The 14388-nt window shown below is 34.5% G+C and overlaps 1 protein-coding gene across 10 annotated transcripts in view; it reads right to left on the bottom strand.

The window, feature by feature from the left end:
* Positions 1-14388, bottom strand: part of N4BP2 (NEDD4 binding protein 2) — an 83828-nt gene that overhangs the window by 16099 nt on the left and 53341 nt on the right. For 8 of the 10 annotated variants that reach the window (XM_004764026.3, XM_004764028.3, XM_045076672.1 and 5 more), the window contains 5 exons: positions 13894-13979; positions 13326-13371; positions 11852-12048; positions 8763-8881; positions 3232-3370 (listed from right to left, as the gene is read on the bottom strand). In XM_004764026.3, the coding sequence (XP_004764083.1) occupies positions 3232-3370; positions 8763-8881; positions 11852-12048; positions 13326-13371; positions 13894-13979 (587 nt within the window). Of the gene's footprint in view, positions 1-3231; positions 3371-8762; positions 8882-9470; positions 9608-11851; positions 12049-13325; positions 13372-13893; positions 13980-14388 lie in introns of those variants that run through there. The other 2 variants (XM_013062233.2, XR_006605736.1) reach the window with 2 other exon arrangements.

Genomic DNA, 14388 nt, shown 5'->3' with positions numbered 1-14388 from the left:
AAAGCTAAGAATAATGTCCAGAATAACTTAAAAGGTCTACATTTTGGCCAATGTTTACATAACTCATAAAATCCCCTTTTCTTATTCAAACATCTTCCAATCATCTCCCATTTTGAGCAAGCACACCTTCCTCCCATTATCTCCTCTACCACCATAATGACCCACAGTGCCTCGCTCTATTATCAGAAGAGAGAAGAAATAACCTTCATTCCTAAGTTGGTCTTGATGGTCTCATCATTATCTTGTATCCTCTCTGCATCTTATGAAATAATACAATACACTTATCTATCCATGATGAACAGAGGCATGTATAGCACTAACAGATCACATAAATACAAAAATGAACTGAGTCCTACATGTAAACAAAATGGTGAAATATTCAAAATATTCAAAGAAAAATGGGAGCACATAAGTTATTCCTGGTGGTCTCAATTAATAAGTAAGAAAAGCAGGATAATGAAGGTCTGTGAAAAAAAAAAGCCTAAAGGTAATACAAAATTGATATATAAAAACAATTGTATTTCTATGCAATTGCAATGTTCAATCCAAAAATAAAACAATTTCATTTACAACAGCATCAAAAAGAATAAAGTAACTCAGGAATAAATTTAACAAAAGACATGCAAAACTTACATTCAAAACTACAACATAACTGTGGAAGAAATTAAGACCTAACTAAACTGAAATTCATGATCCATGAAGGCAATAATGTTAAGATGGCAATACATCTCAAGTTGATCTACAGACTCAACGCACACCACATAAAAATTCCAGCTGGCTCTGAAGCATCTGGCTGGCTCAGTCAGAAGAGCATGCAACTCTTGATCCTGGGGTTGTGGTTCGGAGTTCGAGTCCCATGTTAGGTGTAGAGATTATTAAAATAAATAAATAAACTTGAGAAAAAAAAAATCCCAGCTGGCTTCTCTACAAGCTGACCCTAAATTCACATGGAACTGCGAAGAAGAAAAACAATCTTGAAAAAAGAACATGTTGGAAGCTCATACTTCCCAATTCCAGAACTTAACTACAAAGCTACAATAATCAAGGCAGTGTGGTACTGGTACTGGTACGATGACAGACATACAGATCAATGGAACAGAACTGACAGTCTAGCAATTAACAGTCAATTCATTTTCAACAAAGGTGCTAAGAAAATTCAGTGGGGCAAGAACAGTCTTTGCAATTAAGTAGTTCTGTGACAGGGGATATCCACATGCAAAAAAATGAACTTGGACCCCTATCTCACACCCTATACACCAATTAACTCAAAATGGATAAAAGATCTAAATGTAAGTACTAAAATTTTAAAATTTTAGAAGAAAACATAAAAACAAAACCCCCCAAAAAAACAAAATATACAACATAAAAAACAAAAAAATAACCTCATGACCTTGGATTAGGTAATGGTTTCTTAACTAGGGCAACAAAAAAGATAAATTGTACATCATCAAAATTAAAACTTTGTACTTCAAATGAAAGACAACATCAAAAGAGTAACAAGACAACCCTCAGAACGGGAGAAAATTTTGCAAATCACATGTCTGATAAGGGACTTGTAACTAGAATATAAAAAGAAATCCCATGACTCAAGAATAAACATTTTAGGGGGGGCGGGGTTATGGACACTGGGGAGGGAATGTGCTACAGTGAGTGCTGTGAAGTGTGTAAACCTGGCGATTCACAGACCTGTACCCCTGGGGATAAAAATATATGTTTATAAAAATAAAAATTAAAAATTAAAAAAATAATAAACATTTTAAGGGGCACCTGGGTGGCTCAGTCAGCTGAGCATCAAACTCTCGATTTAGGCTCAGGTCATGATCTCAGGGTCATGAGACAGACCCCACTCATGTAGGGCTCCACATTCAGTGGGGAATCTGCTTGAGATTCTTTCCCTCTGCCCCTCTCCTTTTTCTTGTTCACACACATACACACTCTCTTTCAAATAAATAAATCTTTTTTAAAAAAACAAGAATAAAATAACATTTCTCAATGGGCAAAAAATACAAATAGATATTTCCTCAAAGAAGACATACAAATGACCAATAAGCACATGAGAAAGTGCTCACCATCACCAGTCATCACGGAAGTGCAAATCAAAAGGACAGTGAGATAACCACTTCTTTATTATTCAAATAAATAAACCGTTTATTAATGTTTATTTACAACCATTTATAAACGCTTATTAACCGTTTATTTCCTGTTTTCTGATGCTTTGACATCTGGGTTCCTTGCTAACCCCTGGAGATAAAGTATCCCCAGCCCTGGGGCTGGCTAATTCCTAGAGATAGCAAAAAACTCATCTGCTAGCATACCTTACAGAAGTAAACCAATCTCAAGCCCATATTCCCAACCACTTCCTTTATGGGGTTCTCACCCTCAAGGCCATCATCCACATTGCCTAATCACCTACACCAGAGAGGACAAAACCAGAGACGGTTCCTACGCTCCAGAGCCTGTCGCAACTGTTCAAACCGGCCAATCCTAAACGTGTTTGCTCTGCCTCACCCATTCCTCTCCACAGAAACCACAGAAAAGGCTCTTGTCCATGTTTCCCCTCTGCTCGGTCTCCTGACTCTGGTGTGTCTCATTGTGGCCCTGGGTGGCAAGCCATGTCTCCTATTTCTAGAGATCTGTGAGTATAATAAACTTCTTCCTTCATGACATTGCCATGACTCAGTATCTTATATACCTGATTAAAACAAATCCCAGGTACCCTTAAGACAACTTCACACACACCAGGATGGCTATAATCAAAATGACAGATACTAACAAGTGTCAGAGACAATGCGGATAAATTATTATCCTCATACATTACTGGTGGGAACATAAAATGGTACAGCCACTTTGGAAAAAAGTTCAGCAGTCTCTCAAATGGTTAAAAATCTCTGCCCACATATTCAACATACTTACACCTAAAACCCACCATACTATCACCCACCGTGCTATTCAATTAAGCCTCATACTCTACCGTATACAGAGAAAGTATCTATAAAGAAAAAGTTAGACATTCAAGTGCTTGCCATACATAACAACACTGAAGAAAAAAACATAATCAGCTATAAATTCATTATTTTGAGCAAACAGACATCCTAAATCAAATATACTGCTGGTGGTTAAATTTCTAACGTAGGTAAAATGTTGAGAAATAATCACTAAATTATATCAACAAACAATTACATTTCCATATACAATCATTTACCATTATAATAAAAATAAATAACTCCATACCTTTTTCTCCTTAGACTTCTGTGTAGTATGAGAAGGGACATTCTCATTTTGGTGAACGAACTCTTGCGCTACAACTGTTTTTACAGGGTCTCCTTCAAGGACACAGTTTAGAAACTGAACTGTGTGTTCTAATGAATAACTGTAGAGAGTTACAAACATAATGTTAATTTAAAAAGCAAAAATTATGAAAACAGTAACACTAGCAAACCTTCAAACATTTTAGAAGAATATGAAAAATTGGTTTACTTCTGAGTTTTAAACATGGACACTATATGCTCATTACGTATCTCAGAGACTCAAGAATGATCAGAAGGAAACTATTAAATAATAAGCTCTCAAAAACTAATTTTTGTAAATGAAGACCAAAAGGTAACATACTGATAATTAATTTTTCTGATTCTTTTTTCCAGGTAGATCATCCACAACAAATCTTACTTTCATTTTATCATCTATACTTCTCAGGCCCCTTGTTGGGTTCACACATGGTTTCAGTTTCCTCCAAACATCAAACACAGACAATATATCTTCAAATTGACATTTTTATTGCATGAAATTTCACTTTTTACTTAAACTATAAGGTTCTAATCAAAGAAATTCTAAGTAGGGACACAGAAAGGAAAATATACTATCTTACCTCTCACCCCTAATTATTTAGGCACATTTCCATGGAGATTCTATATTTTATGTAATATAAAATTTTACAAATTGACATAGACTTGAAATACTTGTGTTCCAATCTCGAAAGAAACTCACTCCAAAGCAAATGATTTTATACTGCTATTATTTCAGGCTATTTATGCTTCTGATCGCTCCCAGTGACTACATAATGAAGAGCTGACCACAAAGGAGTATTTGTGAAATGTGCTAAACAGTGATCCAAAGTACTGTGATATTTTGCTATTCTTCTTGATGGAAAACCATTTTGGACTACCGGTTTAGCCCTCTGATATTGCGGCCTCAGATATGCTCCCCAAGGAAAGGTTCCTAGGGGCTGCAAGCTACCAGCAATTACCACCCTAAATAGCCCTTAAAATCACATGCTTTCTTACTCATGGGACCAGAAGGCAATATCCACCAGTGATGGTGGTAGAGTAGGATGGCCCTGGAAGATTACAGCACAGGGACATGTAATCAGTAACTGAACCCATCTACCCTTCTGAAGGGTAAATGTGAAGCTACTGCTAACTGAAAAAATTATCCAGCTGCCAGCAAACAAATGGAAGCAACTGATCACCTACCCTAAAGGGCCTGACTGACCCTCATGAACCTGGGCCATCACCAGAAAGGACTCACTCAGCCCCCCTTCCTTGCCCAGGGAACCAAAACTCTGGGTTGTCTCACATCAGGCCATCTTTTATCAGCCCATAAAAGAGAGTTGCCATATATCAGTGCACACTCTCCTAATCCCCATAACCTTGGGAGATTTTAACACATAAGTCTTAAGAAAACAGCCAGTTAGGGAGCAAAAATAAATAGAGAAGTTGTTTATTAGAATAATACCATTTAAAACCTGATTTAAGGGGCGCCTGGGTGGCTCAGTGGTAAAAGCCTCTGCCTTCGGCTCAGGTCATGATCCCAGGGTCTTGGGATCGAGCCTCGCATCGGGCTCTCTGCTCCGCAGGGAGCCTGCTTCCTCCTCTCTCTCTGCCTGCCTCTCTGCCTACTTGTGGTCTGTCTGTCAAATAAATAAAAATCTTTATAATAAAAAAAAAAATCATTAAAACCTGATTTAAGTGAATGTTTAGAACTCTACATACTTAAAAGAGAATATTCTTTTTCAAAAGCACCTTTCATGTAATATCTGTAAAAACTGATCATGCATAAACCACAAAGAAAATCTTAAATTCTAAAAAGAACTCTTCAGGCCACATTCTTGTACCTCAATACAACAAAACAAAATAAATAATAATCCTCACTCTACCTACCACTAGAGACATCAAACCATTTAGAAAATTAAACCCTCTTAAAAAAAAAATTAAAAACTTTTGGGGAAATGAAAAAATCAACTTGAATTAGAGATTATTTTAAAATAATGAAAATGAGGGATGCCTAGATGGTTCAGTCAGTTAAATGTCTGTGTTCACTTCAGAACACAGGACCCTGGGATCAAGTCTCATACCGGGCTCCTAGCTCAGCAGAGAGTCTGCTTCTCCCTCTGCCTGCTGCTCCCCCTGCCTGTGCTCTCTCTCTCTCTCTCTCTCTGACAAATAAATAAATTTTTTTAATGGAAAAAATAAGGAAAATGAAAATATTATGTATCAAAATCAAAACATTATATATATATCAAAAACACTATACAAAGAAAAATTCATATCCTTAAATGTATTTTTTATTAAAGACTGAAAGGAAACAAACTAACCAGAGTTGAAAATATATCAACAAATTTTAAGAAAAAGGAACTATCAAAAACAGAAAGGAATTACCAAAATTAAAAACAAAAATAAATGATGTGAAAACACAGATCAATAAACCAAGAGCTTGTTCTTTACAAGGGCCAATCTGATAAAGAGCAAAAACAACACAGAGAAAAAAAAACATCAGGAAAGGAAAAAAGGGATACAACCAAATACAAAATGTTTTCAATTATCAAAGAATATTTATATAACTTAACAATAATAAACTCAAAAATTAAGGTAAAACTGATTTTCTAGCAGACAAACTACCAGAAAAGATTCATGAAAAAAGCAATCTGAATAAAGCAATAACCTTAAAAAGATACTAAAGATTCTAAAGACCTTCTCTCTGAAAAGGCACAACTCCAGAACTTTCAAGGTACCAACTTTAAATTTTCTAGAGCATAGAGAAAAATGGCAGTCTTTCCAGATTATTTTATTAAGCCTAAAGCCAAATAAGACCCTGAAACCAAAATCTGACAAGGACAGCACAAGAACAGAAAATCAGAGACCAATCTCATTTAATTACTGTTGTGAAATCTTGAAATCAATTCCTACACTGCATTTAGAGGGAAAAAAATCAGGGGTGCCTGGCTGGCACAGTGTGTAGAGCATGTGACCCTTTTTTTTTTTTTTTTAAAGATTTTATCTATTTATTTGACAGAGAGATAGAGAACACAAGCAGGCAGAGCAGCAGGCAGAGGGAGAGGGAGAAGTAGGGTCCCTGATGAACAGGGAACCTGATGCAGGGCCTGGGATCATGACCTGAGCTGAATGCAGACGCTTGACCTACTGAGCCACCCAGGTGCACCAAGGGCACATGACTCTTATCTTGGGGTCATGAGTTTGAGGCCCACATTGAATATAAATATTACTTAAATAAACTTAGAAAAAAAGAAAAAGAAAAAATCAAAAACAAAAACAAAAATCTGAAGGTAAAATAGGTTTTATTCTAGAAACTCACTATTATGATTAAAATACACTAAAACTAAAGAAAAAATTTATATTAGATTCTCAAACGATTATAAAAAGGCATGTATTCAAAAAACCTCTTGGGGCCTGTGGGTGGCTCAGTTTAACCGTCTGCCTTCGGCTCAGGTCACAATCCCAGGGTCCTAGGATTAAGCCCCGCATCAGGCTCCCTGCTCAGTGAGGAAGTCTGCTTCCTTCTCTCCATCTGCCTCTCCCCCTGCTCATGCTCTCTCTCACTCTCTAATAAATAAATAAAATCTTTAAAAAAAAAAAAAAAACCTCTTGCTAAAATACAAATTTAATACTAAGATTTAAATACATATTATTCAAACCAGAAGTATCCCTAACATGCCAAACATCCAATACACTGTAATACTATGATAATTAAAACAACATAGTGGAAACCCAGGACCAAAGAACTCAACAGAATTGAAAAGTCTTTAAAAGAAAACGTATATTTTGGAATATAGCAAATAGTAGTGTTTATATTTTATATCAGTGGGTAAAGATGATCTATTCATCTCAATTAAGTTAAATCTCTACCTCATACCATACACATAAAATTTAGAAAATTTAAAACTCCTTGGGTAAATGGGAAATGCTAGATATGTTAAAACTTTTTAGCTATTAAAAATACTGAAGAGAGGTGCCTGCGTGTCTAATTGGTTAAGCGTCTGCCTCCAACTGAGGTCATGATCCCAGGGTCCTGGGATGGAGTCCCAAACTGGGCTCCCTCCTCATCAGTGGGTCTGCTTCTCCCTCTCCCTATGCCCACTCTCACTGGTGCTGTCTCCCCCTCTCTATCTGTATCAAATAAATAAATAATCAAAAAATAAAATAAAAAAATAAAAACACTTAAGGAATATTTTTATAATACTGTGATAGGACACATGAAACCAAAAAGGAAGTGATTTTCTGATAAAACATAGGAATTAAAATATGTATAGACGCAAAGAGACTATCCTAGGTTAAACAATTAAGTATCAGGGTAGAAAAATAATTATAATCTACAGAAATAAAGATAACTACACATAACATATAGTGAGTTCTCACAAACGTCAAAAGAAATACAAAGAACCAAACAGAAAACTGGCCAAAATTAATGACGAGAAAAATAAATTAATGAAAAAGGCTCAACCTTCCTAGTAATCAAGAAAATTAAAATTTAGGGCGCCTAGGTGGCTCAGTGGATTAAGTATCTGCCTTCAGCTCAGGTCATGATCCCACGGTCCAGGGATCAAGTCCCACACTGGGCTCCTGCTCAGCAGGGAGTTGCTTCCCCCTCTGTCCTTCTCCCTGCTTGTGCTCTCTCTCTCTCTCAAAAATTAATTAATTAATTTTTTAAAAAGAAAATTTAAATTTAAACAACAATTTTATCCACTAGAATGGCGAAAAATTTAAAGATTCTTAATATCCAGGATGGGTTACACTATCAGTACAGAAAGCCTCTATTAAAAAAAAAAAATTGACATTAGCTCTAAAACTTTTCAAAGCGTACATTCTAAACCAGCAATTTCACTTTAAACTAGCATACAATAGCATTCATCCATGTGTGCAAAAACGTATGCTCAAGGAGGCTTCCTGGAACTGGTTACCAATTTTTCTTGCAGTCAAAAAGGCCATAAAGAGGAGCACGCTCAAATTATAGTACTTCTGGGGGGAAAACATCCACCTAAGAATGACAACTGGGAATGTATTTTACATGTCTTTTTTGTCTTTGTAAAAAAGAAAAGTTGGAAAGACTGAAAGAATACATTTTATATCTGGATTTTTATAAAGATGGCCATTAGAATGGAAAGTAAATAGATAAATCTTTAAAAAAAAAAACTTTAAGATTACTATGGAATACTCTATGGACTTAAAGCAAATTACTAAGTATGGACTAGAAAAATAAATACCAACAAAACTACAAAATAGTATATAAAGCAACCTATTTTTGGTGAAATATATATATTTTACATAGACAAAAAAGCAAACAATACACATGTAAGCACATACACATCAGTGGACCATGAACCACCTGTCAAAACCTGCTCACTTTCTATATTATGTACATTGCACTTAAGTAGTTTATAATATGCCTATTATGATTTGTTATCAGAAAAATTAAAATGATATGCTTTCAATTACATCATAATAGAACCTACAAATAATCCTATCACTCACTTGTGGTCCTTGAAAATGTCCACCAGAAAATTTTGGTTAATGGCTGGAAAGATCTTAAAGAGCTGCTTCTCCTTTAGTTTAGTGGCACAATCTTTTTCAAACAGAAGTGCCTCCCTTTTCTAAAACAAACAAACGAGAAAGACAAAAGTCATCCTTCAGACAGAATTTATAAAACTAATTATGCTGATCCAAAAGCATGGTTATTTTGTTGCAAAAAGATTAGTCATTTAAAAGCAATCACAGACTTTCTTCACTGATTAAAGACTGAAATTAGTAATGTAAGTATGCTTGCATTATTTATTTATATCCCATTTTTTGCAAAGTATTTGAAGCTGTTCATTTATATACATACACAATCACACATATACAAATGTGTGCAAGTGTATATAAATATATATATACTCTCACATATACACACTCAGCACAGTCATATTATATTAAAAAAAGATGAAGATACATATTCATATACATATTCATATACATACACACACACATATATAAACAGGATATAAATAAATGAAGAAGTCAGAGTACAGAAAAAAAAGCAAGAATATAGGATAAAGCTAGCAAGTAAAATTAGTATATAAATGCATGCCATAAAATCCTGTACATTGCTAAATGTGGGCCACAAATTCAGTTCTGAGCTTCTCAGTGGCCAAAGCAAAGGGGGAAACAAAGATTCTCAGTGTCCATAAAATAAAAACAAACCAGTTGCTCAGGAGAAGTACAGCTTTTTCTGGTACTGAGACCTGAGAGAAATTTCTCCCATGGGTCCTCATAAAAGGGACACTGTGTGATGCTGTGAACAACGTCCTCAAAAACATATTCTCCTCAATGGGCAGAAACTACAACGTACAAATAAGTTGCAAATTCAGGTTGAGAGAAAATCTTAAAATTCACAATTTAAAAAATTTTCACAAACATATTTACTCCAAAATAACTGTATGAGAACTGTCGCTGATTGTTATTTTTTTCACAATTCGTAAATGGGATCTGTTTAAATTGCCAAACTTACCTAAAGAACTTACCTAAATAAAACGTGCTTTTTAAATTCTAATCTAGGATTATGGTAAACACTCTTAAAGTTGATTTCTAACTCTAAAACAATTTGTTGACACTCTGATGTAAGTAGTAATATTTTTGTTTGCTATGAAGCTGCTAATGTTTGAAAAATAACTTCTTATAAAATTTCAAATGTGACTCAAAAATATGAAAATTACAATAATCTAGGACAACCCTAGAACAGTTATTGCTTTTGAAGCCTAATGTATTTAGGTCATTTATAACACCAAACAACAATAAAAGAGGATCCACAATAGGTGACAATCTGACCAGAAAGAGAGACTAGTAGAGTTGAACACATCACACATCACAAGAGTAATGGAAACAAGCCACCTCAAGAATTAAAAATATCTCGTGTTTTATTTAAGATATACATTATAATCTGAACTTAATAAAAAATTCAGTTATCAGATTTACTGGCACTCTACCAGGTCATAGAGTTTCTAAACTACAAATTCTAAGGTCTCATGACTGAAACTCATGACCTTAACCATCTTATTATTATTCTACTCATATATCATGCCTAATGTTTTATTTTATATTCTTTGCTTAAAAAAATACAAAGCATATTTCTCCTTTGGAGACAAAGAGTGAAAAGAAAGCAGCAAGAAATTCTTTTATTGAGGTTCTACCTACAGAGAAGTCCTTGGGACAAAATAAGTACAGCTTCTATCACCCAACCCATAGAAAGATAAGCAAAAATCACTGATAGAAAAAAAATGCATTAAGTTGGGAAGTCAAAGATACCCATCTGTTCGCTATTATACTGAGAGATTAAAGGGCAGATTAGAACCACAAAGATAAGTTTCAGTAGTAAAAAAGGCATTTCAACAAAAGGTGTCACACTATTTGGGCCTAAGTTCTAAAATTTCCTTATTTCTTTAAGTAAATGCATTTCTCCAATTTATTACACATATAAATGAAGAGGATAGGTGAAACACCACATTATAAGACCCTATCAAAGAGATTGTTCCTCAGGTTATGTAAACATGCAAAAATGGCAGCATATTTCCAACTGATTAACAAGATAACTGGGGAAAATAAATACGAAGGTGGAGGAATCCCACCATTCTTCTAATGTCCCAATTCTATGTATTTCAGCCAAATGTAAAGACGCTCCTTTGAGTAGTCAAATGAGTAAGAAAGTAAAATGTTTAAGATCACCATCTAAAAATTACTTCTTTTCTTTGAGAATTGGACTAACTAACTTCTAAGGTTTTTCCCTTTTTGGTTTCTGAAATTCTCTAATACTAATTCTCAGAATTTAAAAAAAGGCTAAGAAGAAATAGAAAAGAAACCAAATTCACTTATGGCTTCATAAAACTTGATATGGTGAATAAAGAACAAAAATAAAGTTTCTATTTGAACTTGTTTGATTAAAAAGTTAGAAAAAGAAGAGTACTTAATTTTTTTTAAGTTTCTAGATTTTTCTCTAAAAAACTTTGTTTTAAGGCGCCTGTATGGCTCAGTTGGTTAAGCATCTGACTCCTGATCTCAGCTCAGGTCTTGACCTCAGGGCCATGAGTTCAAGCCCCTGTCCCACCCCCCAGGTTCCACGCTGTGCATGGAACCTACCTAAAAAAATATATATATTGTTTTGAGGTTGGAAACATCATTAATAGCAAGACAGAAGACATTTCTTTTTACTAATTTATGAATAAAATTATCTTTAAATAAAAGATTTCTTTCATGTTTTTCAACAATTAAAAAATTATTTTAAAAAATTAAAAAATTATAGAAATAAATGCTAAAAGTCAAAAAATATATATGCAGCTCAATCACCTGCAAAATTAAATCTAAAAAAATTAACACAGACTGACTTATTGTTATAGAATATCAACTAGTCTCCCAGAAGCAAAAAATTTCAGCTTCAAATTTCAAAACCGTTTCAATTTTAACATTAACTTCAGTCAGGTTAAATAAAGATTCCAGACTAGGAAATACAGAATCAAATGAAAATCACAAAGTAAACATATCATCAACCTAGAATCAAGAGATAAAAGCTTAATAGTTATACTAACTCATACCAAATCGTGTTTTTCCTGTAAGGCAATCTCTTCTGACATTATTTCTCTGAGTGACACTTTTTTAGTTTGAGTGTTCCAATGATCCAGTAAGGGTAGCATTTCAGGTGCTGCTAACGTCTTCAGTAATTTTTTGCCCATTCTCTGAGATGACTTTTGTTCAGGATTATCAAGACCAATATGCCCAACCAGGGAAGGATCTACAAAAGCAGTATAAATAGAATCAGACTCTCAACAATAAACACACAATGCACTACTCATTCTGTTACAACTACCTCGGAAAGACCAAAGAAACATGAATTTTTTTTAATTTCTAGCTTATAAATATAACTCTGAGGTTTCAAAATGTATCTTCACATAATTACAAACAGGAAATAGGTGTAAATGTAGGAATATTTCAAATGAGCAAGGATCTGAGTATCACTGTAAATCAACGCGATGGTCCCCACTCCTTTCTGCACCGCACGAGCACAGACAAACCAACACACACACGCTGGTGAACAAAGGCAGCTGTGGCCAGGTGGAAGCCACCAGCCGAGCAGCTCTGCACAGCTCTGCGCAGCTCTGCTCAGCCACTCCAAACACTGAAAGGACCAGTATTTTGGCAAACCCATAAACCCATTAAGGCACACAACACATACTGAACAAATGATATTCAACATAAGGAAGAAACTGAACATTCTAAGTTCACAGGAACAAGCTTTAAGTGTATACTATCTCAGCATCTCTAGGGGATATCAGCACATTCTGATACACTCCTGTGCTTTTCCAGAGAGTGAAGACTGGAGATACTGCCACCCACATAACTCTGATACCCTTTCGGTACCTGGTACCTCTAGCTCTCAAACAGCTCTAGTTCTCGAAGATGCAATTATACCCAAAGAACCTTCAACCAGAATCCCGGTGTGGCATGGGGAGATCTGAAGGCAACGTGCACAACAGGAGACCTCTGTTAACAGCTCTGCCACCCTGCGCTAATCACGGAGGACAATGCTACCTAAAAAGTCTTCTAGAATCAAATATTTCAATTTGGCAGATGTTCCAAAAGCAAGCTGACTTTTGTGCTCTAATAAAATTAACATCAATACCCATTTTGAGTAACCAAGTAACAGCTGAATGATGCTCTCAATAAGACACATGAACATTTTATCGCTCTCAAACCAGAACAGTTTTCTTTCATTCAGAGCAAAATCTTAAACAGGAAACACCTTGACCATATGTACTACCAGATACATAACCTAAGGCGTTCCACTGTACTCATGAAAGTTAATTATAGGCACTTTTTAGTTCTTCTAGTTTTATTTTACATCAATATTAAATGATAAATATTTTAAAAGAACTTTTATTTGCAAATCGAAATGCTTGGGTAACGTATTTTGTGGAAGTACATTTAATAATGAGGTAAAATTCATACACATATACTAAGTTTTGACATCATGACAAGAACATCAGAAGTAAAAAAAAATATGAGCTTTACCTCTCATCAACTTGCCACAGGATACCTCTTCTTGTCTTTGTCGCTCCTAAACACAAATGCAGGATGGGGGATTTACAAAGGGAGGGTGCATTAGAAAATAAGATTATATTATTTTTCTCTAGAAATCACTTCTCCTTGTAAAACTATTAATCATCCTTGCTAAATCTAAGTGAAACAATAAAATAAGCAAGATTATGAAATTGACCCTATCAATATATTTTTTTCCACTTATAGAGCTCTGAGGCTATTTATCTTTAGACTGTTTTTGAAATTTAATCAACTAGTACTACAAGTCTTTAGAAAATAAAAAACTATGATTTTTGTCTTAAAAAAAAAAAAGCCAACAATCACATTGAGCTCCACCATTAGTTCTATATCTGGCCAGTCTGGAAATATTCTAAAATATTGGGAAGACAAAAAAATATCACTAATCTCTTTACTGGAAAAAGTTCATTCTCTCTCAAAGTCAAAATTCAATAGAATTCTTTCATACAACAGATTTTATTAAGAGCAAAGGTGAAGACAAAAGGAGCTCTTGATAAAAAAAAAAAAAAAAAAGCCTACCAACCATTACAGATTCTTTCCATTTCTCATGAATCACTTTAGCCAGATTCAGATCTATATGAACCACACAATCCTCAACTGTTAGAGACCCTTGTGAGGGGGAGAAAAGAAAAGAAAATATAATCATTACTCATATGTTTTCAGAAAACATACTCAACCACCTTATGTACCATTAAAATTAATTTATATTAATTACTAACCTAATTCCTAGTTCTAAATCTCTTGGAATATATTTGTTTAAGTTCTATGTCATTGTTTTCACACTTCCTGGCAGGTGCAATTATAAAATACTTCATATATTTAAGTTATTCATGTCCATTAGTTTAAATGTATATATTCATTTCCACTACTCAAGACTTTTCAAGAAGTGTGTTCTAAGAAATTAATCTTGCCTTAAGTATCTCTGGAGTAGCACCAGAGATTCAAAAAGGTTCATCTGTGCAAATAAGTATGAGGTAAATACCACAGAAAATATATGAATGGGATGAACACAAACTCC

This window comes from Mustela putorius, unplaced genomic scaffold, assembly GCF_011764305.1.
Source record: "Mustela putorius furo isolate JIRA1106 unplaced genomic scaffold, ASM1176430v1.1 tig00000083_pilon_pilon_pilon, whole genome shotgun sequence".
NCBI lineage: Eukaryota > Metazoa > Chordata > Mammalia > Carnivora > Mustelidae > Mustela > Mustela putorius.
This window is presented reverse-complemented; position numbering and strand designations above follow the sequence as displayed.